The 25,329-nt window shown below is 35.7% G+C and overlaps 1 protein-coding gene across 1 annotated transcript; it reads left to right on the top strand.

Annotated features, from left to right (window-relative positions):
• Positions 1-737: 737 nt before the first annotated feature.
• LOC133814743 (exosome complex component RRP45A-like) lies at positions 738-6,762 on the top strand. Its single transcript, XM_062247666.1, has 9 exons — positions 738-741; positions 1,371-1,704; positions 1,795-1,890; positions 2,000-2,096; positions 2,316-2,379; positions 5,354-5,502; positions 5,941-6,050; positions 6,145-6,219; positions 6,732-6,762. The coding sequence occupies exons 1-9, from the start codon at positions 738-740 to the stop codon at positions 6,760-6,762; spliced, it is 960 nt and encodes a 319-aa protein (XP_062103650.1).
• The last annotated feature ends 18,567 nt before the right edge of the window (positions 6,763-25,329 follow it).

The raw sequence follows: 25,329 nt of genomic DNA, 5'->3' as shown, positions 1-25,329 counted from the left end.
TGCAAGATCTCTCGTAGATGTTGTTCATGCTCTACCTCTGAACTGGAGTATACTAGGATGTCGTCAATGAAGACAATCACAAACTGATCCAAGAAGTCCTTGAACACCCTATTCATCAAATCCATGAATGTTTCTTGGGAATTGGTCAAACCAAACGACATGAGCAAGAACTAATAATGTCCATACCTCGTTCAGAAGGTTGTCTTCCCTATATCCTCATCCTTGATCCTCAGCTAGTGATAACCAGATCGAAGATCAATCTTCGAGAACATCGCCTTTCCTTGCAGCTGATCAAACAGGTCATCAATCCTTGGTAAAGGGTATTTATTCTTGATGATCAACTTGTTTAACTCCCTAAAGATTATACACATCCTCAAAGTCCCGTCCTTCTTCTTCACAAACAAAACCAGAGCATCCCATGGTGAGTAGCTGGGCTGGATAAACCCCAAATCCAGAAGTTCCTATAACTATATCTTCAATTCTTTTTCAACTCCGCCGGAGCCATCGTATATGGTGCCCTCGACACTGGCTCTGTCCTCGACACTAACTCAATGACGAACTGGATCTCCCTGTGCGACGGCAGCCCTAGTAAATCATCAGGGAACACATCCAAGAACTCACGAACTAATCTGGTCTCTCCCAGCCTTGTTGGAAAAACTCTGGTAGTATCCACCACACTAGCTAGGAAACATATACAACCTCCCTATAGTAGGTCTCTAGCTCTCAAAGAGGATATCATGGGTATGCAGGGTCCATGTACCACACCCACGAAAATAAAGGGATCCTCTCCCTCAGGCTCAAAAGTCACCATCTTCTTCTTGCAATCAATGGTCGCCCCATATCTGACCAGCCAATCCATCCCTAAAATCATGTCAAAATCCTCCATACCTAACTCAATCAAGTCTAGTGATAGCTCCCCACCATCAACCATCACTGGCAATGCTCTAATCCATCTCTTAGAAACCACCAATTCCCCTGTAGGCAATATAGTCCCGAACCCTGCAATATAGTACTCACTAGGTCTACACAATCTATCAATCACCACTACACCAAAAATCCCTTTCAGTAACACATAAGTAAAACAGAATTGCAAAAGTATTATAATAGATACATACTAAAATTCCTAAAATGAATAGCCAAAAATAGGGAAAAAAAAGCGGCAAATGAATTATTTTTTTCCCAAAACAAAATATCTCAAATGAAATCCTATCTCTTTCCTTTCCCAACCGCTCTCCCCTCTCACTCTTCCCCGATCCCTCTCCTTCTCTCTCTCTCTCTCTCCTGCTCGAAACACCAGCAGCTATTGGGGCTTCAACTACGACGGTGAGGGGCGAGGCTTCAACAACGGTGGAGGTCGACTGGGCTGACAGAGGCCAATACATGGCGTCTCACAGTCAATGAGAAGAAATTTATCGAGAACGCTCTTCTCTCCGACCTCCGAGTTGACAGTCACCATCCATTCGACTACCGCAATCTCATCATCACCTTCGGCAAGGAGGATGGCTCGACGGAGGTGCAGCTGGGCCAAACCCATGTCATGGGATTTGTCACAGGCCAGATGGTTCAGCCCTACCATGACCGCTCCAATGAGGGCTTGCTTTCCATCTTCACCGAGTTCTCCCCGATGGTTGACCCTTCCTTCGAGCCTGGCCGCCCAAGCGAGGCTGCTGTTGAGCTTGTTCGCATTGTAGACCGTGGCCTAAGGTTTGATAGTCATTTCCATTAGTAAAATGAAAGAAAAAATTAATTGTGCATAGTCGTTTGAACAAGTGGAATTTTGAAATGTATGTGCAGAGAAAGCAAGGCTGTTGACACTAAATCGTTTTGTGTTCTTCCAGGGAAATTGGTTTGGGCCATCCGTATTGACCTCCATATTCTAGATAATGGAGGGTAAGCTGTAAAAACTTTTCCTCTCTAGCACCAATTATTTTTTTCCTTTTCTGTAATTCATTTGATTTGAGTGTATATTTAGTTTTCATTTTGAACAATTTGTTAATAGAAACCTTGTGGATACTGCAAATATTGCTGCTTTGGCTGGTCTCATGACGTTTTGGAGGCCTGAATGCTCATTTGGATATTTGTATGTGGGTTTTGCTGTTAATTGATTTTGGTTTACCTTGAAATTTCTATGTTCTGTTTTCAATAGGGATAGTTAGTAATATTTCTTATTGTATCATCAATAGTTGGTTTGTTGTGACCAAAAACCTTTCTAATTATCATCTTGATACTAAGTTGAAAATTACTAGGTTTCCTTTCCATTATCTTAATCAATGTTCACCACTTTTTTTTTTAACTTTTTTGGTTGCTTTAGGTAGAGAATGTATAGGATTAAGAGTGTATGGGTTATGAGAAAAGTTACCCGTTTAATGGGTGGAGAATGTACATGCTTGTTATTAGTAAAATTACAGTTAGAAGAGGACGTGTACACTGGATTTTATGTTAAGGGTTATTATAAGGTTTAGCCCTGGACTGTCTAGTTTGACATCTTTTAGAAGCTAGTTTTGGTACATGTCGTGCTTATTACGTTGTTTCCCTTAGTTTGTACAGGCACTAAGAACCCAACAACAGCCACCCATCAATCCCTCCCTCTACACTTTTACTGTCCAACTGTTCAACGATCCGTTCATTGTCCGTCCATTTATCCAACACCATCCCTCTCTCAGTCTCGTCCTCTATTTCTCTGAAAACCCAGCAATGACTAACAATCTCTCCTTCCATATATTTCTCAAACCCTCTTTTTTGTTTCAGGTTATTATTTCTGTATTAATATTTTAGAGTTTCTTTTCAAAGGTAAATGAATCTATCTTTTTCTCAATTATGATTTTTAATTTATTTCATGAGAGTAGTATTTCTCTTCATGTATATGTATTTGTAGCCTCTTATAACCCCCCCCCCCCCCCTCTTTTTTTTACTGTGCAATCAAGAAAAGGATTTCATGAACTTCCCAAAACGTAAAAACCATAAAAAGATAAAAAAATCATTTAAGAGTTATACTCTTAAATAGATAGTTTCTGTAAGTAAATAGTTATTTTTATCTCTAGATTGTGTATTCTTTTCTTAGTATCTAATGCTGATGTATAGTAATATTACTGATTAAAGACGTAATCTTTTACTAATGTGAGTAGCATGATTAGTATTAAGTTGCAGTTAATAATTAAATATAGATTGATTCGATCCTTTGTAATATAATGTTTCTTATGATTTTACTAGGTCTTTCTATTTTGCCTTTTATATTCAATCCTTCTAGTTTTAGAGGAAAAAGACTATAAATTATATGCTTGACTGGAATGATTAAGTGGATAAGCAATTGAAGGGAATCTGTGTTCCACCTGAGAGCAATTGAAGTGAATAAGCTCTGATCATTTTTTTTGGAGCTCATACACATGGTACTAAGATCAACATTACATATATATTTGATATTAGAAAGGCACAAATAATTTTTTGTCTTTGATTAATTAGTTAGTTTCTGTTTTTTAATTGGAGTATTTCTTTATTATATAATTCTTTCTTTTTGTCCATTTTTCTTTTACTTGAATGGGTGTGTTCATTATTGTTTTGTCCTTTATTTTTTAGTATTTATTTTATAAATTGCTAGAACTTTCTGTGGCCAATTTGATATATAAATTGTAGGAATTAAATCAAAATTAGTTTATATGTTTGGGTATTGTGGAGAAGAAGGGTAACTTGTATTACGAGCTTAATTATTTTGGGCAGAGAGTGTGGGGTGGGCTATGGAGAGAAGAATATGTGTAATCAAATATAAGAGTGGGTTTCTGTTATTTATCAATATAGGAGAAGAAGTTGTTGATATTCCATAGCCCAGAAACAGTAAGGTGCTTTAATATCTTCTTATTTGTCATGCCTTTTCATCTATTGATTATGGTGTACATGTAGTGATACATAGTATAGAATAGTACAGTACAGTATAGTATGTATATAGCAACACTTCAAACTACTGACAGTCAAGTTACATTCTTTAAATAATCATTTTCATTACCCATTTTGCTTTGATCACATTTTTGTGTACTTCTTAATTTCTAACCATTCTCACATTGCTATTAATATTTGTGATTTCTATTAACTATGGTCGTACTACTATTAGTTTGTTTTGTTAATTTATTTTGAGTCACATTCTGGATGTTGGAATCTTCAGTTTTTCACTTTTCATTTCAATTTTTCGATTTGTACCCAAGATTGCTATCTAGTTTTAGTTTGGAACATTTGGATTTTTATTAATGTTATTTTTCTTGAAATGTTACTTCTTTATTTTGATTGTGTCAGCAAATTTTTGATGAATTGACCTCTTTCACCCTGCTTTTTAAGTCAGTTTAGGAAGCTTAGAATAAGATTTTAAATTTTAGCAGCAATAGAAAATTCTTCACATCAAGATATACATTTGCTCAACCTTTAATTCCTAATATTATATCTTCCAATATAGTTAAAACTTTCAAGAAACTACTTTCTCTATTGTCTGACATATTGAATGAAAATGGGACTGGGTAATGAAAATAGAAATTCTTCTTAATTTCTAACCATTCTCACATTCTAGGTGCATATGTAGCAAACTCAAATGTTTGGGTCAAAGCTTAGTTGGCTAGTGATGAAGGCATCAGTGGGCATATTCCTGTGAGAAGGCCAAAGTAGAGTTGAATTACAACCCTAGAAGCTTGAAAGAAGGGCTGGAAGAGGTTCTGTCGTGGCGTATGAACTTAGGTAGGTTTTTATTGACCCCTCTCCTTTCTAACAGCCAGGTTTTTGTATAATAATGCTTTATGTATAATACCATATTCTAACTTTTCATACATGAAAATCCTTTGGTGTATGCATAATATGAAAAGCCTTTGGTGTAGAGTTGTATGGTACGTTCATATGCAAGACCTGATTCTATTTTGGAAAGCCTTTCATTTTATTTTAATTTTCCATAAAACTTGTGGAAAGATTTTAAAGCAAGATCTGATTCTGTTTTTGGATTGACTCTTTTAAATTTAATGGCGCATGATTGAATTGTGAAAAATGCTAAGAGACTACATGTGCTGGGCACTTTCTCTTCTGTTGAAATTTTCTGGCTCCTTTGTTTTTAAAGAGAATGCTCTTTCATTCTTAAAGAGTTTTGGGTGAGAGAATTATCTGCATTTAAATTGTTGTTCTGATTTTTCTATTGAATGAACTTTCTAAAATTGGCAACAATGTTATTAATTGACTGTGAGTAAAACGAGAATAATTATTTCTTAACTACAGCAGGTGTGTTTAAGAGCATGTAATTAATAATTTCATGTGATCAGCTCAATGGTGCTTTATATTGTATAGACTCCAAAGTAATACATGTTGTGATATGCGATTTAAAATGTTGCAGTGCTGGATTTCACAATGCAGCTGATGGAAACAGGATTTGAGAATGATACTATTCTTGCATTAATTTTCTTTTCTCTACAGTATATTCTTGTAAACCATGAATATTGGAAATACAAGGTGAAGAATACTCACTGGAGAATAACATTGAAGGTACACCTTTAGTTTTACTATGGAATTTGAGTTGGTTCTCTATTTCCATCCCTTGTTCTTTCTTATCTTTCTCCGTCATAGTATAGAAAACATAATGCAGTTAGATTATTTAACTTGCTTAAAAAAATGTTACATATTGAAGATAATAAATTCATTTTTATTTATCCTTTATAATATATAGTATTTTTGTCTGCTTGAATAATTTTCCTTTCATGGGTATGTTTTCTTTCTTTTGTTGGTTATTTAGGTGTGTCGGCAACTTGATTATGTGTATTGCTTTTTAAAGAGTACGAGAAATTAATTTGGCTTTTTACTTCATTTTGAGCAGCATTTCCTTTTAAGTCTCTGTTTATCTCCTTTTGCTCTAGTATTTTACTGTGTAAGACTTAAACATTTGAGGCTAGTGATAAAATGACATTGGATGTTTCATTATTCTAGGTTATTGGGATAAAGGGGAAGTTTCCAGGACCGATTCTCAACGTCACTACCAACTGGAATGTTTTTGTTAATGTCAAGAATAACCTCGATGAGCCATTGCTTATTACATGGTATAATGTCTGTGTGCCATTAACGTATGAGAGTTGTTTTTAATGTTGACAAATTCAAATGTATACTTTTTTTTTGCATAATGTTTAAATGCAGGAATGGAATACAGCACAGGAAAAACTCTTGGCAAGATGGATCAAAATGCCAGCAGTGGGGTGAGCTTTTGCTTCTGTTTTTTTTTCGTTTGCATTTTTTCTTGTTTTGAAATTGGAAAAGTCAGGAACACGAGTTGGACAGTTTCTCTTTTTTTCTGTAGTATGGATTTTGGAGTATGGAAAAAAAACAGCAGAAACACTTACAACAAATGGGACGGGGTTGCTCGCAGCACCACACAAGTACTCCTGTCTTGTAACTATAACCAAATTTAATAGTTTGATTAGCAAAACCTCAATTTGATTCTTGTCATGACAATGAAATGATGTTTCCTGGGATTGGTAAAATAGTGCATGGACTAGTTTTTTTTCTCAGCTTTCATGGTGCATAAATTGAACTCATTAAAGAGATTTAGTCAAGAGTTTTATTTATATAGAGAATGAGTAGTATAGAGGGGGTAGTTATGAAACTAACTACCATATAACAAACTCTTCAGTAGACAAACTAACATAACTAAATAATATTAACAACTAGTGCTTTCAGAAGTGAATCATGTCTTATTAACAGAATGATTTTTCAACTGGTTACAGGTCTTTCCCAGAGCTTGGACAACAATTTTGATTTCTCTAGACAATAGTGGCATGTGGATCCTTTGAACAGACAATCTAAACTCGTGGTATCTAGGCCAGGAAACGTACATTAGTGCCGTAAACTCTAAGTTTGTGAGAAGAATTGCAGAAGCAGCAGAAAGTAAGTTCAATTCAATTTCGTTTTCTGGTTTTAGATATGCAACACGCATTTTATTGATTTTTCCTCTTTTTTATTTCTATTTAATGTGATAAACATTTCCAAGTCTATACTTACTTTACATTTATTTAATAATACCAAATAAGAAAAGAAGAAGAAAGAAAAAAGTCTACTGTTCTTAAAGATTATAAAAATCTGAAATCATCAATTGCTGAAGTCTACATATTTTATATTTATTGCACTCTTTGTTTCAAGGATGGAATCATGAAACTATACAATTAATTCCGGTCACATTTTTTTACAAGTGGTTTGAATCATATTCAGATTGAAAAGAGAGAACAAAAAAGATAAGTGAAGGGACTAAACTATAAGTTGCAATCAACATGAATTAGAAATTAGAAATGCCACAAAGAATAAGACAATAAAATTTTTACATTATGAAAAGAAAACAGAAAGAGGTCTTAGATCACTATTGGGTTCCATGACTAATGAGTTGATTGAGTAATCAAGATAATGATTTAGACAAAAGATTTGTTTTTTTTAATCAACTGGGGCTCACTTTTGTGTTTGGTGTTCATCAAGGTTATAATATACTTTTCTTTCATCCTTTTTATTTATCTTTTATAAGGTAATCTAATTTTTGTGCTGTATGTTAGTATTTGATGTTGAATTGGTCCAATGTTAAGAGTGCAAGTTCTTACTTTATGTCCTGAAACAAGTTCTAGCTAGTGATAAATCATAGTTATGATTAGACTGAGATTGGCTATAGTGCATGCTTAGATTCAGGACATACCGCCTGGAAATTTGGTACCTAATAGACTTTGGAGTCCTATGCCCCAGTTGGTGCTTATATTGGAAATCTAGTACTGGTTGGATAAAATGGGATTATTGGCTACACATAGGGTTAAGGACTCAATGGGATGCAACAGACTTATTTATTTCTTTTTTCATAACCAATTTGTTTTTATGAGTACATAGTATGATCATATTGTTTTTAAGTTGCTGAAATATTGTTTATTTTAGTATTTTAGTAGCTAAATTTAAAATAGAATGAGCATAGATGATGATGATTATGAAAATGATGATTGTTTTGGACATTTGAGTTGGAATAGGTTTCTTTATGTTAAGTTTGAACCATTAATGAATATAGTTTATGATTTTAAATTTCTTCCCTTAATTGCAAGAAATAAACTAAAGCTTCGAGTGTGTTTTTGGTCCCCTTTCTAAAATTGTTTGGTTTTAGTTGTTTACTCTTTCTTTGGAAAGATTATCTGATATGCGATTACATATCATTTTGTCCAATGACTGAAATTTAGATTGTGGTTTTGTAACCTTTGAGACTGTTTTTAATTGTATTAATGTGCTGCTAGTTGGTAAGATTATGGGTTTTCAATCCCCTGCTCTTAAATTTCTAAAAAAATTAGGGTAGTTTCCTTTTTGATTTGTAAGTTCTGGAAGACGAATTCTGGGTTTCTTCTACAATTGAAATCATATTCATTTTGTTCTCTGCTATATATATTGGGACCTATTCATGTTTTCATTCATTAGTAATCTTATTAGTATAAATAATATGAATATATTATCATTAGAAATATAAACAATTAAGTGGTAGTCAAAAAAGTTACCACATAAGAGAAAATTCCAATGCCATATCATGTGAATAGTCTTCCCATGTCAAGGGACATAGCTCCCTGTATCAGAATTTTTTTCAACTCAGAAACTGACCCATTTAGTTTTGTAGCCTCTGCTTTTCTCTTTGAATTTATTTTGATTCTTCAATTCCTTGTTTACTTTTAATCTGATACTTGTGTTTCTTATGTTTTGGGCATGAAAACTATGGTGTTTCCCTTTTTTGGCTCCTATACTTGTGTTACAGGAAATTCAATGAAATTATACATATAATGAATTATGTTTGTGTAAAAATTATTTATATAAATATACAATTAATTTCAGTCACATTTTTTTACAAGTGGTTTGAATCATATTCAGATTGAAAAGAGAGAATAAAAAAGATAAGTGAAGGGACTAAACTATAAGTTGCAATCAACATGAAGGGACTAAACTATAAGTTGCATCCATTCCATATATTTCATAAGTTAATTAAAGTATGTGATGATTCTCAATGAATCACTGATAAGTGAATTGGCCATATGGCAGTTTAGTTAGTTATATAAACTAGTTCATATAACTAATTTAAACTTTATATGCTTACAGGTGGAAACTAGCTTAAGTCTTATGTTCTTAATAATAAAAGGACTTTTTTTTTACAATGTGCAGGTATATTGAGATGATTTCTTTGGAGCAATTCTTGACAACATTTGTAGTTGAGGCCTTTAGAATGGAAGAATTTATTTCACTAATTTTTTTATACATTTCTTGTTTTGTATTTAGTGATAAAGGAATTTGAATTGGGCATAAATTATGTTGTAATATGATTTCTTAAGCCTAGACTAGTAGACTAAATATTGTAATTACATTTGAGTAATTAATAAAAATCTATTTACGTTACCTTATTTGGCTTCAACTTTCATATTTGTTTTCCTAGTTTTGTGTAAGTAAAAAAAGATTATGTTTCTCTGAGCTAATATAACACATGTGTTATACTAAAGTGTAGTATAACACAAATAATGTGTTATACTAAAGTATAGTATAACACAAAAAATGTGTTATACTAAAGTGTAGTATAACACAAAAAAAAGTGTTATACTAAAGTATAGTATAACACCAAAAAAGTGCTATACTAAAGTGTAGTATAACACAAAAAAAGTGTTATACTAAAGTGCAGTATAACACAAATTTATAAGTATTGAAATGTGTTATATAATCAACTATAAATAACATAATTAAATCTTATCTATTTATTAAAATAACACAGAAATTGTGTTATCGTTGACAGTATAATAACACATCTGTATAACAATGATAAAGTGTTATGTAAAGTGCCCTGACCTACGATAACATAGTCGATCTTAACACATCAAAAAGTGTCCTGGTATGTTTTGATAACACATTTTCGGTGTTATTAAAAGCATCTTTTCTTGTAGTGCACCTTACTAGAAACAAATGAATGTGTAGCACCAGAGTCAATCAATACAGTAAAAGGAGAGTCAACGCTAGAAAGCTGACCTGCCACCACCGAGGGACTAGCCTCGACCTCTGTCAGCTAGAGTCAAGTTTTCCCCCTTCCTTGCTTCCTCTTTCTTCACTGTTGGGCAGTCCTTCTTGAGGTGTCCCACCACCCCGCACACATAGCAGGCCTTGGCCCGAAATTTGCTTGGATGGCGTCTTCTGCACCTCGTGCACTCAAGGTAACTTCTCCATGTCTCACTGCCTCCCTGGCAGCCACCCTGAACACCCCGACCCCTCATATCAGGACCAGCAGCAGTTGAAGTGTCAAGGGTCTTCCTCTTCAGATCAATGGGGCCTCCTCCCCTACCAAACCCTGAATGTGGAGGCATCGCTCTACGAACCTCCCATCTCACAGCGTTCTCCCTCCAAATCTTATTTTCTGCCTCCTCAACAGTAAGAGCCTTCTCAAAAACCTGGGCATAATTTGTCCCCCCGAGTACTGTTGTAATTCTTACATCTCGGACTATCATATCATTGAGTCCTCTGATGAATCTGTCCTACCTAGCTGCGTTAGTAGGCACTAGGTCTGGTGCAAACTTTGCAAGTCTGTCAAATTTCAGGGCATATTCTGTAACTGTCATATTGCCTTGTACTAATCCCACAAACTCATTTACTTTCGCTGCCCTAACGACAACATTATAATACTTCTGGCTGAACAAGTCCTTGAAACCATCCCAACTCAGGGTAGACACATCCCTGGTATGTGATGCCACTTCCCACCAGATGCGAGCATCCTCTATTAGCATGTTGGTGGCACAGGCCACCCTGTCATTACCTTCGATCCTCAAGAAATCTAGAATCGAAGTAATCATACTCATCCATTGTTCGCCCTTCAGTGGATCTGGTCCTCCCTCAAAGATTGGAGGATGTTGCCTCCTGAACCGCTCATACAGTGGCTCCCACCTGTTCCTAATCTCAGGTGCCTGTACATCCAGTGCCATAACAGGTGGCCCAATAGGTATAGTGCTCCCTGACGGAGCCTGTTGTCTCAATAAGCTAATATGTTCTTCCTGACTTTACAATCGAGCTTGCATGTCTGCAAGTATCTGTTGCCAGTTCTCAGGGGCTGGGGAGGGTCCTGGCCCTGATCATCATCTCTAGCCTCAGACCTAGTGTCGGCTAGTCGTATAGATTGTCTTGGACGCATAGCTATCCAAGTTTATCTGCAATCAACGACTCCATGGTCAAACTATGATGACAGGGTAACAATCTTTCCATAATCCATCATTGGAACTCAACCAACCACAGCAATCAAGATATAAACAAATATCCATAAATTCATCCACATGCAATAAATATGCACATAATCATTCAAATATTAATTCACACACAACAACAATGCTAATAAGCATGGCTCGATATCATCACGCAGCAATCAAGGGCCAGGCCCTATCAGTGTCTCATGCTCCTTATTAATCATATATTAAAGCATTGTTATTTTATTCAGGCACTTAAGCATATAATTTCATGTATACAATTATCAAACCCTGAGTCGAGCTTGTCTTTAGTGGCGAGTGTACATGTCCAGCCAGTCTTCAAGAACCCTTAAACCTAGACAGCTTTGATACCAAGTTGTAACGCCCTGGATAACCAAGCTCGTTACACTGTGTGTTTAAAATAGTGCAATACTTGCTAATCAAGTCATTTGAATAAAAATGTGATCCTAAAGTCATAAACAAGTTAGGGTTAAAATATTTTTGTCATAAACAGATAATTTTCACTAAAATAATTATTTAGGACATGGGATCCCAAAAACAGGGTTTAAAGGACAACATTAAAAAAGTCATATACAATCCAAAAGCCACTCTAATGGCAAAATACGGATTTTACGTTTTCTGTCCCTGTACAAATCCCTCTGCCGTGGCGGACGAGCAGCTAACAATGTACACCCCGCCCCAGAGCTCTCCAACTCATGGTTGAGCCATCTTACCCTTGCCTTTACCTGCACCACATAGCACCTGTGAGCCAAGGCCCAGTAAGAAAACCATAACAACACAACATAATCAGATATTCAACAGGCGATAGTAGATACATAATCAGTAATGACAGTCAATGAATCACCAAGCATTGTCCAAATATTCAAAAAGCTATAAGCATCAGATTAACAACAGTAAACATATTTATATTCAACAGTTTATCATAATCATCATCCAATACTCAAGGTCGATGCCCTTAGGCCGCACCCTCTGTTTATCCCACTGACTCTGGCTCGCTTAGGCTGAGCCCAGTGTTTATCTAGCTGACCCTATCTCTCAGTGGCCGAGCCGCATCCCGTGCACAAATTATCGTACAACATTTGTATTAATATATAGGGAATCACAGTCCCAACACAGCCACACAAGGGTGCAGTTTTCTTACCTTTAATTCCGAGTGGAGAAAATAAAATGGTTTCGAGAATGATCCTCAGCCCTGAGCCTTGGCGATAAACCTAGTCACAAAGGAAAATGGTATCCATCAACTTCCAATCCAAATAAATACTTAGGAGATAAATACCAGCCTCTGAGACCTCAATTTCTACTAAACCGAGTAGTAGAAATTGTCCTGAGCGCCTAAATTCGAACCCCCGAGCCTTGCCAATTCTAGAAACAATTCTAAGGCTAAAATTCCTAGGCGAATCACGACTTAACTTAGTGGGTCGCGACTTGCCCCAAGTTAGAGAGAAAAGACCCAAGCCAAAGGGGGAGCCGGGCAAGGACTTGGCCTAGTGGGTCACAGCGCGCCCCAAGTTAGAGGCCACACCCAGGCCAAAATGGCCACACGCACCGCAGTGCCCTAGGTCGCAGCGCTCCCCCTTTGCACCCAGAAAATCTGGGTTTTCTCCTCCATCTTCCCAACCAAGAACATCAAGATTTCAACCCAGAATTTCCCTAGCAAACCTCCTTAATTCAACACCAAACAAGCTACGAATTAAAGACTAAATCACATATTTTAGACACCAAAACCATAGCAATTATACTTCAATCACTATCCTAATTCATCAGCCATTATCACCAAAGTCAGAACTAATCATGCCCCTACAATTCTATCTATATCCATCTAGAAATTCAAAGATGAAGATTCAAAACCTTACCTCAATTGTGTTTTAATCTCCCACCAGCTTTCAATCTACTTCTCTTGAGCTTAAATCCTCAAGCTCCTAAGCTGAATTTTCTGGTTGATTAGCTTCAATTTCTCAAGCCTTCCCTTTGAACTTCCAAAAATCCTCCCTAGGCTCCTTAAGAGAGAAGAATCGTGAGATGGAAAGAATGGAAGAGTTGAAGGCTTCTATTTCTTTATGCCTTAGACTTAGGTGTTTATAGAGTTTATCTATAATAGCCAAAAGACTCATTTGCCCCTCCAAACTTATCAATATTTCAAGGTACTAAAAGGGTAATTTAGTCATTTTTCTCCCAGTTCCCGCTAATTTCTCGAGTGTTCCTAACATTTACCAATTAATCCCGTCATCCAATTAATTACCAATTATTTATCCAACATCTAATAATTCAAAATATATTCCCTAAATTCTCGAAAATACCCCCAGGCTCCCCCGAGCAGGGTATTAATCCCCGTTGTGACTATTTCGCCAATCCGCTCACTAGGACCGTCTCGAGCCATATGCTACAAATATATCCACATAATAATGTGGTCTAAACAATTATCACACATAATCACATTTATGCCCTCAAAAGGCCAAAAATTACAAATATGCCCTTATAAACTAAAAAGGGCCCACGTGCATACTTAATACTCATAAACATGCATAACACATACCCATATAATCATATAATCATTGTAATGCCCCGGATTCCCTAATGTGGTTTAACGGCTGGATTTGTAGGCCGGGAGGGCCATAATTGCTTAATTATGCCATTTAATGTGTTTATGCATGTTTATGAGAATTATACTATAATATAATGTTAATTGTATGCATGTCAATGATATATGTTGAGACCACATTATGATGTGGGTTTGTTCGAGCTGTTCGACACGAGACGGTCGTAGAATATTGATTAGCGGTTTAGTCACAACAGGTTTAAGTGTCGGGACTTGGGTTGAGTCTCGGGGTGATTTCGATGATTAGAGCGTTACCGGGAGATGTAGGGTAACGGGTTGTGATTTATTGGTGTTTATGATTATTGAGAATAGCGGGGATTGGAGAGCGTTAATTATGATTAACGAGTTAGGAGGGAAGTACCAGATATGCCCTTGGGAGCCTTTAGAAAGTATTTAATGACCTAGGGGTAAAATGGAAATTTCACCCCTAGGATAGATATAACACTTGATGACTGAAGAAAGTGGTGGAAAACAGAGTATACTTTAGAGTTCTCCCGTACCTTCTTCTCCTCACTGTTCTTTGTGGTTTTTGAATCAATTTTGAGGATTCAAGCTTAGGAAGCAAGCCTTGGGAGTTTGGGAGTGTGTTCCACCATTGAAGACCATCATAAGCCGAGCTTTGGGTAAGTTTCTAACCATGGTTTTCTTTGGTTTGCTCTGTTTTGGTTTTGTTTTGCAGCTGAGTTTTCTAGGGTGAATTCATGGTTTTGTTGGGAGTTTTGGCTAGGGTTCCCATGCTTGTGGTGATTGGGGTGTGTTGGGATGGTTTTGGGTTTATTTGGCATCAAGAATAGGCTTTGGAAGCTTGGGAATCGAGTTAGAATCGAGGAAGTTGAAGAAGTTCGGTTCAGGGGTGTTTGGGCCTGGAGGTAGCGCTACAGCGCCCACCCTAGGGCGCTATAGCGCTCCTCAGGAGGCTTTCTGGCGCTTGGGAGGTTCTGAGTAGAGCGCTGTGGCGCTAGGGGTTGAGCGCTGTAGCGCTACCTTGTTCCTTCCAAACCCCGTTTTGAGTGTTTTTAAGGGTTTTTGACTTGGGGTTTCAATCCTTAAGGCCCGGGATCGAATCTACTCACCGTGTGGGCATGTTTCAAGGTCCCGAGGGTGGTGCTTAGGTTAAGACCCTATTATTGTGGATTCTCATTAATGGAGGTTATAATTGGTTATGATTAGGTAACCGCTAAGGAACTAAAAGATCGATCATTCTCAGGAGTCGTCTTTATCATACTTCTCGCTCGAACTTGAGGTAAGAAAACAGTGTATGGATACAGTTGCACCCTGTACAGGTATATGACATGCATGATTTGATATTGAGGCATGTTGGTTGATATATGTGAACGTGGATTGCATATTAAATGCCAATGAATGCTGATTACCTGTTTAAGACACTGACTAGTCAGGGACCGACTCTAAAGTCGATGATCACGCATTGAGTGGCTCTATGGCATTAATGCGGGACCGACCCTAAGGTCGAAGAACTTATAAGTGCTTGCCTGGTCTACGACCAAATGTCTATAGCCAAGGTATATGACCCCGGTGACCGTTAGTCACGTGGCTAAGGGACGTTGTCCATAGCTTCGACTCTAGAGTCATGAGGAAGGTTATGTTGGTGACTAATCACCATGCACCTGCCCTGGTCGAACATATGAAAGAATCACTTATCAGTTAAGCCCTGGTGACCCTATCGTCATATGGCTAGAAGGAGCGATGCTCATTATTGTGACTTTTGGCTATTGTCACCTATTTGTTGGACTGATAGTCCAGAATGGTTATCATGATCGTAGCTGATATTATATCATGTTTTATTATGTTTTCTTGCTGGGCCTTGGCTCATGGGTGCTATGTGGTGCAGGTAAAGGAAAGGAAAAGCTTGGCCAGCCTTGAGTGGAGAGCTTGGGCGATGTGATGTACATACAGGGCCGCTTGACCGCCACGGTCAAGGAGTTCTCGGAGGGACTAGGGGTTTACCCTATTTTTGCCGCTTAGGCCGGCGGGGATTGTAAAATTTGGAACTGTAGCGACTACTTTGTATTACGAACTACTTGTAAACATTTTGAAAGGCTCATGAGCAGTTTATTTACTTAATGAAATGTACCCTTTCCTTTTTACTGGTTTTCTACCTTAACCTGATAATAACACTTAGATCACGTTTTTAACCAAAGGACTCGGGTAGCGGGTCAAATTTCCGGTTCACCGTTCACCGTAACTATTCTGGGGTAACCAGGGCGTTACAATCATGCATGCCACATAATCATGCATTTGAACATTAAATCATACATAATCTAATTATGCCCTCCCGGCACGCTAATCAAGGCCCTAAGCCTTATTAGCAATTTTGGGTTGCTACACTTTCATTATATCAAAACACAATGTTTTTGCTTCTTATCACCTCTCCTAGGAAACATCTTACATTGAGTTCTAATATGATGTAACAAATTAGTAGTTCCATTTTTCTGGCTACCACATGCATATTGACTACCACAATAATTGCATTTAGCTTTTTCGTTCTTTTTAGTGTCATTCACCTTAGTAAAGTGATCACAAACCATAGATGGAGTCCTGGTTGACTTCCTCTTTAATTGATTTTCCTCAGTCCCATCAATAAGCATAGTGGATGGTGTTGTTGTGCTTTCATCTACAGTTTGTGCATCTTTTTCTTCTTCATTTTTTATATGCTCAATCCCAGAATCTTCTTCCTCATCAAGAGATATAGGTATTTCTTTTTATTTTTATTTTTGCAGTGGAAGCCATCTATTAACAACAGTTTTAAAATAAAAAGTATTAGTGTTAAAATTTTAATTTCCATGTTAAAAACTTAATAAATAATGAAACTCACCTAGCTAGATGTAGATTTTGTGGTGCTTTATAGCGTGAAAAAAAAGTTTTATCCCAACCACACTCTAAGAATCTACAAAAATAACACCACTGTGAGAAAAATATGAGTAATTTTAACATACTTATAATCTCAATACTTGCTGCCATATGAAATCAAATGTGCAAAACCTATTTCATCATTTCAAAACCTAGAATGAAACTTATCTATGATTCTATATGCCATTACCATTTGATTTCAAGAAAAAGCAAGCACATCAATATTTTTAAAAGACAAAATCAGTAGTAGTAGTAGTGACATAACAATCAAAACATAAAGTATCAGGAGTTGTGCTTTAAATATTAACTTGTATTAAGAAAGTGATGTAGGAAAGTCAACCTCATTAATCAACCATAGATCATTACAAAACTCAACACAGGTGCAAGAGTTGTTACGAAATACATGAACATTCTTCATTCAACTTTCTCTCTTTTTGATCCATGTTGCTGTATTTATGAATTAAAAGCAACAAAAAGAAATTAATTTATCTTTTTATTAAAATCAAAAGGAGACCTCTCATCAAATAAATTAATTGGGATATATATGGTCTCTTCATCATGGTCTCCAACCCAAATATTATCCGAATAGCTAATAACAATTAACAAAACTATTAGTTTTTGCTTGATATGTTTAATGCTTCTTTATCTGTCTTACATATAGTAAAATTAAACTTAAATATTTCTAACATTAGCCAAGGACAGAAATCTTAGCAACGCCAAACTAATAGCTCACCTATCCATAATCTATTAGTTATATTGACCATATTTCTCACAAGTAACAAGTTCCTAATAATCATTGTATTTGCAAAACAAGTCTAAAGTAGAAGCTATATGTAACGCCCTGCTAATTAGGGTCTATTACCAAGTGTGTTTAAAAATTAGTGTTGGACTTGCTAAGCAAGTCATTTGGACCAAACATGTGATCAAGCCACTAAAGGTTCAGGTATTACAAATTTGGTCAAGTCATAAACATTTTCATTAAATCAAAAACTTTATTCATTACACGGGATCCCAAAAACACAAGTTTAAAAGTTGGTTACAGCACCAAGGTTACATAACAAGCCGAATTAGGCGACAAAAGTTGGGTTCAACCCTAGCTTCCTCGTGTATCTCGGCTGTGGCGGTCGAGCGGACTGCATATGTACATGTCATTGCTATCGCTCTCCAACTCATAGCTGGCCAAGCTTCTCTTTACCTTTATCTGCACCACAAAGGGCCCGTGAGCCAAAAGACTTAGCAAGAAAACATATTCAACAATTCACGAAGTAATACATCAGACTAGCAGTAATAACTGAAACTAGCATAATCATTATACAGATCAGCAATTATAGAGTTGCACAAGTACGTGTCGCACTTCCTTTTAATTTGTTTGGCATCCAAGCCAGTCAGGTGCTTGGTGCACCCCCAATGTGGCCAATCCATAGTGGCCTACACTCCACGTGCATAATGCCAATCTCAACTCATAAGCCGAGTCCTACAGGTCCTCGACTTATAAGTCGTGCCTCACATGCCCCGACTTATAAGTCGAAGCTTTAAGACCCTCGACTTATAAGCCGAGCTTCGAAGACCCTCGACTTATAAGTCAAGCCCCTCAAATCAGATATGCCCTCGACTAATAAGTCGATCTCTAACTAGATATCACAACAATTCCCTGGTTTATAAACCAAGCTCCCTAGTCACACCAGACAATCACATATTCCATTTATCATACATATATATGAATACAATGTATTATAATACATTTAATCAAACATTCATAGACATAATCATAATCATGCGTATTCACAGGCCTAATGCCCAAATCAAGATTATACTCAGGATTCGGACCGAGCCCCAATCATGTATGTCATATTCTGGGTGCAGTTTTCTTACCTTTGGTCCAAGTGCAAGCTACCAATGAACCATTCTTGAGTACGATCCCTGATCTGAGCCCTTAGCGTTGACCTAGTCATAACCATGATAAAGAATTCCATCAACAACAAGTGAATAAAGGCATCCGGACTGAATCCTAGCCTCCGGGACATCGAATTCCACCAAACACGGTAGTAGAATCGATCCTGAGCTCATAAGGTTGAGTTCCCGCACTCAAAACATTCTCGGGGTCCAAAAACCCCTTAAGAGTCGTGGCCCCATGCTCTTGTGTCGTGCCCCGCCCAAATCAGAGGCTCAACCTCCCCAAAACATCAGACACGCGCCGCAACCCAACCTAAGAGGCGTCGCGGTGCGCCCTCGCAACAGAGCCCTCCTTGGCTCCCTTTTGTTCTAGAGGGTCGCGGCCTGACCCCATTCGAACCCAGAATTTTGGGGTTTTCCTTTAGCCGAACCCAACTAAAAACAACCCAATCACACTCAAATATTTAATTCAATCCCCATAATTAGTATAACTCCTTTCCAGCAACAAAACCTAACTATTTAGTTGACTAAAACTCATCAAGAATCCCCAAATCCACTCTCCCAACTCACACACATGCAAAAACCAAAGCTTTCAACAAAATCACAGAAGTATCACGAAGAATTCGAATTTAAACCTTTACCTCTAAGATGATAACACCCTTGAGCTAATCCCCAAGTTTCCCAAGCTTAATCCTTCAATTTCCTAAGCTTTGTTCTTCAATTTCCTCAAGATTTTCCAAGCTTTCAAGAAGAGAGAGAGGGAGTTACAGGAGAGAGAAGGTGATTCTGTCTTGTAATTACTCTGTTTAAGTTTTCCCTCAGCTGAAGAAACCTCTAGCTTAAGCCTCTAATTAGGCACAAGTGACCTAAATGCCCCTAGGCCAAATCAATTTTTCCAAAGCCCTTCAAGGCAATTCCATCAATTATCACTTCCCGTGAATCCCCAAGTGTTCCTCTAAATCCCCAACTATCTCAAAATAATAATTATCTAACCTCTCATTACCCAATAAATCTCGGCAATCTACTAAATAGCCAAAATACCCTTGTGCTCACCCTAAGCCACGTATTTTACCCCGTCGTGACTTTTCGCTCACTTGCTCACCAGGATTGCCTCGAGTCGAGTAGCCCAAATATATCCACTTAATAATGTGATCTTAATCACAGAGACGCAAATTTACAATTATACCCTCAGCGGGTCAAAATTACTAAAATGTCATTCTTATAAGAAATGTGCCCACATACACATTTAGTATTTCTAAACAAGCAATTATAGTTATATTATAATATAATTCACATAATGACATGCTCATACTATATTAACACATAATTAAAACAATTATTGCATCCCAACCCCCTAATCTAGGCACTAAGCCATATTAGGGAATTTGGGATGTTACACTATATGTATCATATATTCATCATATCTTATCATCAATTATCACAGCTGCAATGTATTAATGTACTTGGAGATATTGTATTTAAGTGTGTAATCTTGGTACTGGGTGAAACTAGCTAGGGAGGTAAAATCGTTGTCTTTGATGAACTATTTCTATTTTGTAAATATGAACCAAGTATCATTTTTCTCCTGCTTTGATTTTGTTGAATTCATTTATGCCTTGTTGAGTAAGTTGGTGATCTAGATCTAGCTACAACCACTTGTTGTTCATAAACAACCTACCTATGATCAAATTGTTCAGTAACAGACATAGAATACTAGTTTAACACTTACTCGAATATTAGTAATGTCTCCAAAGTAACATATAAGACTAATTACTCAGATTAAAAAGAAGAAAAAAAACTTAAGATATAAACAAACCAATAAACTAAGATATTGTTAGAAAAACTTATACATGATCTTGTTTATTTTTATGTAAATCTTATATTAAACAAATTAATATGAGACAACCTAAAACATGTTTCTAAAATTGAATTCAAATAGAAATAATGATAAGAACACTTACATTATACGCAGCGGAATGATAGAGTCATTCCTTCAGTTTCTCTAACCCTTGTATCATTTCTGTTGCAGAGTATTACTAAACTGAATCGTTCTTCAATTTACTTCACAACCTTCCAAAGTATCCTTAGAATCACCTAGACTAGAGTTGACAATTCTCAACATATGAGATAGATAGATCTTTTGATCTTCTCAGAAACTTGTGTTTCTGAAATCTAATTTCATCTCTCACTTAGCACTCCTTTTATAGACTTAATTAGACCATGTAATTTAATTAAAAAAATCAATAAGATAATAGATAATATCATCCCTAGGTCAAAATTATTATGGGTTTTAGGTCCGTGAAATTTATCATTTAATTATAAGCCCATTGAACTTAAAATCAAGACATATATTATTTTCTATTGATTTAATTAATTAAATAATTATTTAAATCATATATCAAATTAATTATTTATAATTTGAATTTTGATTTAAATTTATTTATTAATTTAGATACCAATTTATCTTAATCAATAAATCTTCCATAATTTCTCTTTTTATCTCTAAATTACATAACTCTATGAAACTATCCAAAATTAACCTAGTCAACTTTAATAATTCTGATTGATAATTAAATCAATTAATTGAGACTATCTAGATCATTTTATCCAAGGTACAGTGGGGACCATGGGCCTATGAAATCAAGCTCCAATAAGTTATCATAAATCTAACAAATAAATTTACTAACTTATTAATTCCTCGTGACTCCACTAAAGACTCGAAATTGCACTCTTGAATTCATAGAACGCTCTATAAGTAATATAGACATGTTATTAATTATCCATTGTTACAACCATAATTGCCACTCAATATTCTATAGACGGTCTACAATAAGATGGAACTAAAATATCGTTTTACCCCTCGTTGTATTTTATCCTTAAAACACTTAGTTCCTTGTAAATGATATTTCAGTAAACTAATATTAATTATTGAAATGAGATATCTATCATTTAGCACCTTGAACCAAACTAAAAGGAAACAATCATTTCACTTCTTCATCAGAAACTATAGATGTTCATATCTATGATTAACACTCCCACTCAATTATACTACTGAGTTCCCAAGATGTAAGTATGGGCTAGTCCGTAGGGTAAGCTGGTAACGAACAAATCAAAGAACTCAAATAATACAATCAGTTAGAATACTAACCACTCATAATTGAAATTGAATTGACCTATGGTCAACTATATGATATGACTAGAATAGATAATAAATGTATGTTTCCTTATTCTATCAACTGTCAATATCGGTCCAGTCCAATGTAACAAATACATCCGATCTTATCTACTTTTCTAATGTTCTGGAAAGAACATAACACTACATGTGTAAGTAGATCATATCGTAGATTGACAAGTCAGTGTAAATCTTGTGCACTAACTAATCTTAGGACTAACTTATTTTGAATATATAATCATATTTATATTCTACTGTGATTACGTCACTATGAATATGATTAGTTATATGCTTGGGATTTAATAGAAGTTTATATTAAACAAAAAATCATGAAAATAAAACATGTGAGCAAAGTGATTGACCAAGTCAAAAAATGATTTCTATTCTTTTATTGATAATAAAATGAGATTACAAATAAATTGGGTTTTAATTAGGACATAAAACTCCAACAAATATACACTAAGATTCATAATTATTGACAAATAAACTAAGGATTCATAAATCGATAAACTGAACATGATGAAAGCAAAGAAACCAAACACGATATTTTTTTCATTTACTTCCCAAATTCTTAAAACCAGTTGGTGTCGTCGATCCAAGTACGATGCTTCAAACGGAGGGAGACGAGATCCGCTGTCGTTCTGAACAGAGAGAGACACAGCGACGAGAGAGAGACACGACGACAAGAGAGTTAAAAAGAGAGGGAGAGACACAATGAGAGAGTTACATAGAGAGAGAGAGAGAGAGAGATTCGATGAGAACGGAGGAGAGACTAACAGAGAGAGACGAAGGAGAACGATAGAGTAAAAGTGAGAAAGAGATATGCGTTCGACTGTGTTTTAGGGTAAGAGAGAAAAAAAGGAATAAAAGATTTAGGATTTTCTTTAGTAATCCCATGTGTCCAGGTGCATATTATATTAAGGCATTAAAATTAAGTAAATATGTTATTAAACTATATATATGTAATTGGATGGTTATTAGATCGGTTCAATCGGTTTTATTGGATTTTTGGACATCTCATCCAACAATAGAGTGATCCAATTTGGATTTTTAAAAATTACATCCGATCCAATAGTAATTCGACATCCAATTTTTGGCGGTCGGTTGTAATTGGATTGGATATATTCTACACACCCCTACTAGGCATATTAAGTATTACAAAATAATGTCACTTTTTGGAACTCTACCAAAAATACTCACATCTCTTCCCTCTTCCCTCTTTTCTCTTCTATCTTCCCTCTCTCTCTCTCTCTCTCTCTCTCTCTCTCTCTCTCTCTCTCTCTCTCTCTCTCTCTCTCTCGGTTCACTCTCTCTAACCTCACGACACCACCACCACCACCACTACACTAAATATTGCATTTCAAACAGATCTGAGTATGATTTTTTAGTTTTTTTTTACGATTTTTTTTTTCAGATCTAAAACTCTGAAATCTGCAGAAAAATCAACCTTGCTCGATGGTGCTCGATGGGGCCTTCAAAATCATGATTTTCATGAAGAAAAATGACTTTGCTCGATGGTGGTTTAATGGTGCTTGATGCCAGCTTGATGGACTCGATGCCAGTTTGGGGTGATTTTTTTATTTTTGGTATTTTTTCAAGATCTACACGTTTGACATGCTCATATGCGTATTTCTAAAGTGTAACACTAGAAGAGAACAAAAATCCAAAAATACCTAATGTTTAAGATATCTTTTGATATGTTTTCATGTTTTAAACTTCACAAATGTGAATATGAGCATATCAAATGTGTAGATCTTGAAAAAAATACACAAACTACACAAAAAAGCACCTTAAATAGATACCTGAGTGAAAAATTATGTTTATTGCAAGAATCGCATCGAGCTGGCATCAAGGACCATCGAACCATCATCGAACTTCCATCGAGCAAAGTGATTTTTTTTCTTCATGAAAATCTTGATTTTGAAGGCCCCATTGAGCACCATTGAACCACCATCGAGCAATGTCGATTTTTTGCAGATTTCAGAATTTTAGATCAGAAAAAATCACAAAAACAACCCCAAAAATCATGTCCAGATTTGTTAGAAATGCAGTATTTAGTGTGGTGGTGGTGTCGCGAGATAAGAGGGAGTGAACCGAGAGAGAGAGAGAAGTGAGAAGACAGAAGACAGAAGAGATGATAATATTTTTGGTAGAGTGCCAAAAAATAGCATTATTTTGAAATGTTTAATATGCCTAATGTATATTTTAATTAACACCCAATATTAAACATAAAATGTGAAATCTCCCTTTTGCAAAGATTCTTGAAACATCAATGGTTGATGATGCAAATAAATGTCAACACTCGCAACTCTCAAATTCTTCCGCGTTTTAATTATTTGATTAATCTCCTTTAATGTCCATTTAAATAAATAAATAAATAGAACATCTGTCCATAAGATTTTGTCCCCTAATCTATTCTAGCGCTGGTTGAATAGAACGGTACTTGATACATACAGACCTTAACTATGAAAGTAACAATCAAACCAAAACCAATATATGCAGGGCCCAACAATGGTCCTCTAATTTTTCTTTTTCATCCCCACCCGTCTTGGGGTGCAAAAGGTTTTTTTTTTCTTCTCTAATTCCCCACCAACCAATTCCATAGATCAAATGACAATTTATTAAGGACCATTATTATTTATTTATTTTTTTTATCAAGAAGAAAAAAGCTTCATTAATCACAAACAAACTTTACAAACAACACCGGCACAAAGAGCAATAGGCTGCTCTCTTACAAACCAGCAAGAAGGGCACCTAACTTATAAGTCTATTATAGAAAATTACATCCTAGACACTATTCTTGTTCCTTTTCACATTCAGAATTCTAAATTGCACTACTTTTTTTACATTCTCAACAACGTTTCCAGCCAACAACGAGCTACCTTCATGTAAGCAACTGTTCCGGTTGAACCAAATGCCATAAACAATGGCAGCAGCTATTGCCACTACAATGCCATCAACCAAACCCTGTTGTTTAAGGACCATTATTATTATTATTATTATACCAAATACTACGTGACTAACACAATCATCAACTTCAAATCAGTAAAGTAAGGATGACCGTTAGACTGGCTTTTTTTTTTTTATATATTTAAAAAAAAATGACAATATTCTATTGAAAATTACAAAATCTATCTTGGCTTCAAATAATGTGCAAAAACTGTCTTGTGTGACTAATTTGTTATAAATAACATATATAATAACTTTATTTGTCGATGCAGACCAAAATATTTCTCCATATGATATGTTGTTGTGAGTTGTTTTTTAACAAATCACCTATATATGTAATACTAGAAATCTCTTGAAAGGATTACATAAAGAAAAATTAATAAATTTTGATGTTGATAACAGCCATTGTATTTCGATTCAAATCGGAGTAATTATTCATCAATTTGACATGTTTTTTCAGGAAATAATTGAAGTGCTTCAATTATACTTTCTAAATCTCATAGTGACAATTGGGAGTAATTTAATTAAAAGCTATCAATTTTAAATATTAATTATTACAAAATATTATATTTATTACTAACTATTTTTATTTTGTTAAACATAATAATAAGAATTCA

The sequence above is a fragment of the Humulus lupulus genome, chromosome 2 (genome assembly GCF_963169125.1).
Source record: "Humulus lupulus chromosome 2, drHumLupu1.1, whole genome shotgun sequence".
Taxonomy (NCBI): Eukaryota; Viridiplantae; Streptophyta; class Magnoliopsida; order Rosales; family Cannabaceae; genus Humulus; species Humulus lupulus.
This window is presented reverse-complemented; position numbering and strand designations above follow the sequence as displayed.

Coding starts and splice junctions, on each gene's coding strand:
- LOC133814743 (XM_062247666.1), top strand. Junction 1,705..1,794: donor ATTGTAGACCGTGGCCTAAG/GTTTGATAGTCA, acceptor ATGTATGTGCAG/AGAAAGCAAGGCTGTTGACA. Junction 2,097..2,315: donor ATTTGTATGTGGGTTTTGCT/GTTAATTGATTT, acceptor TGCTTTAGGTAG/AGAATGTATAGGATTAAGAG.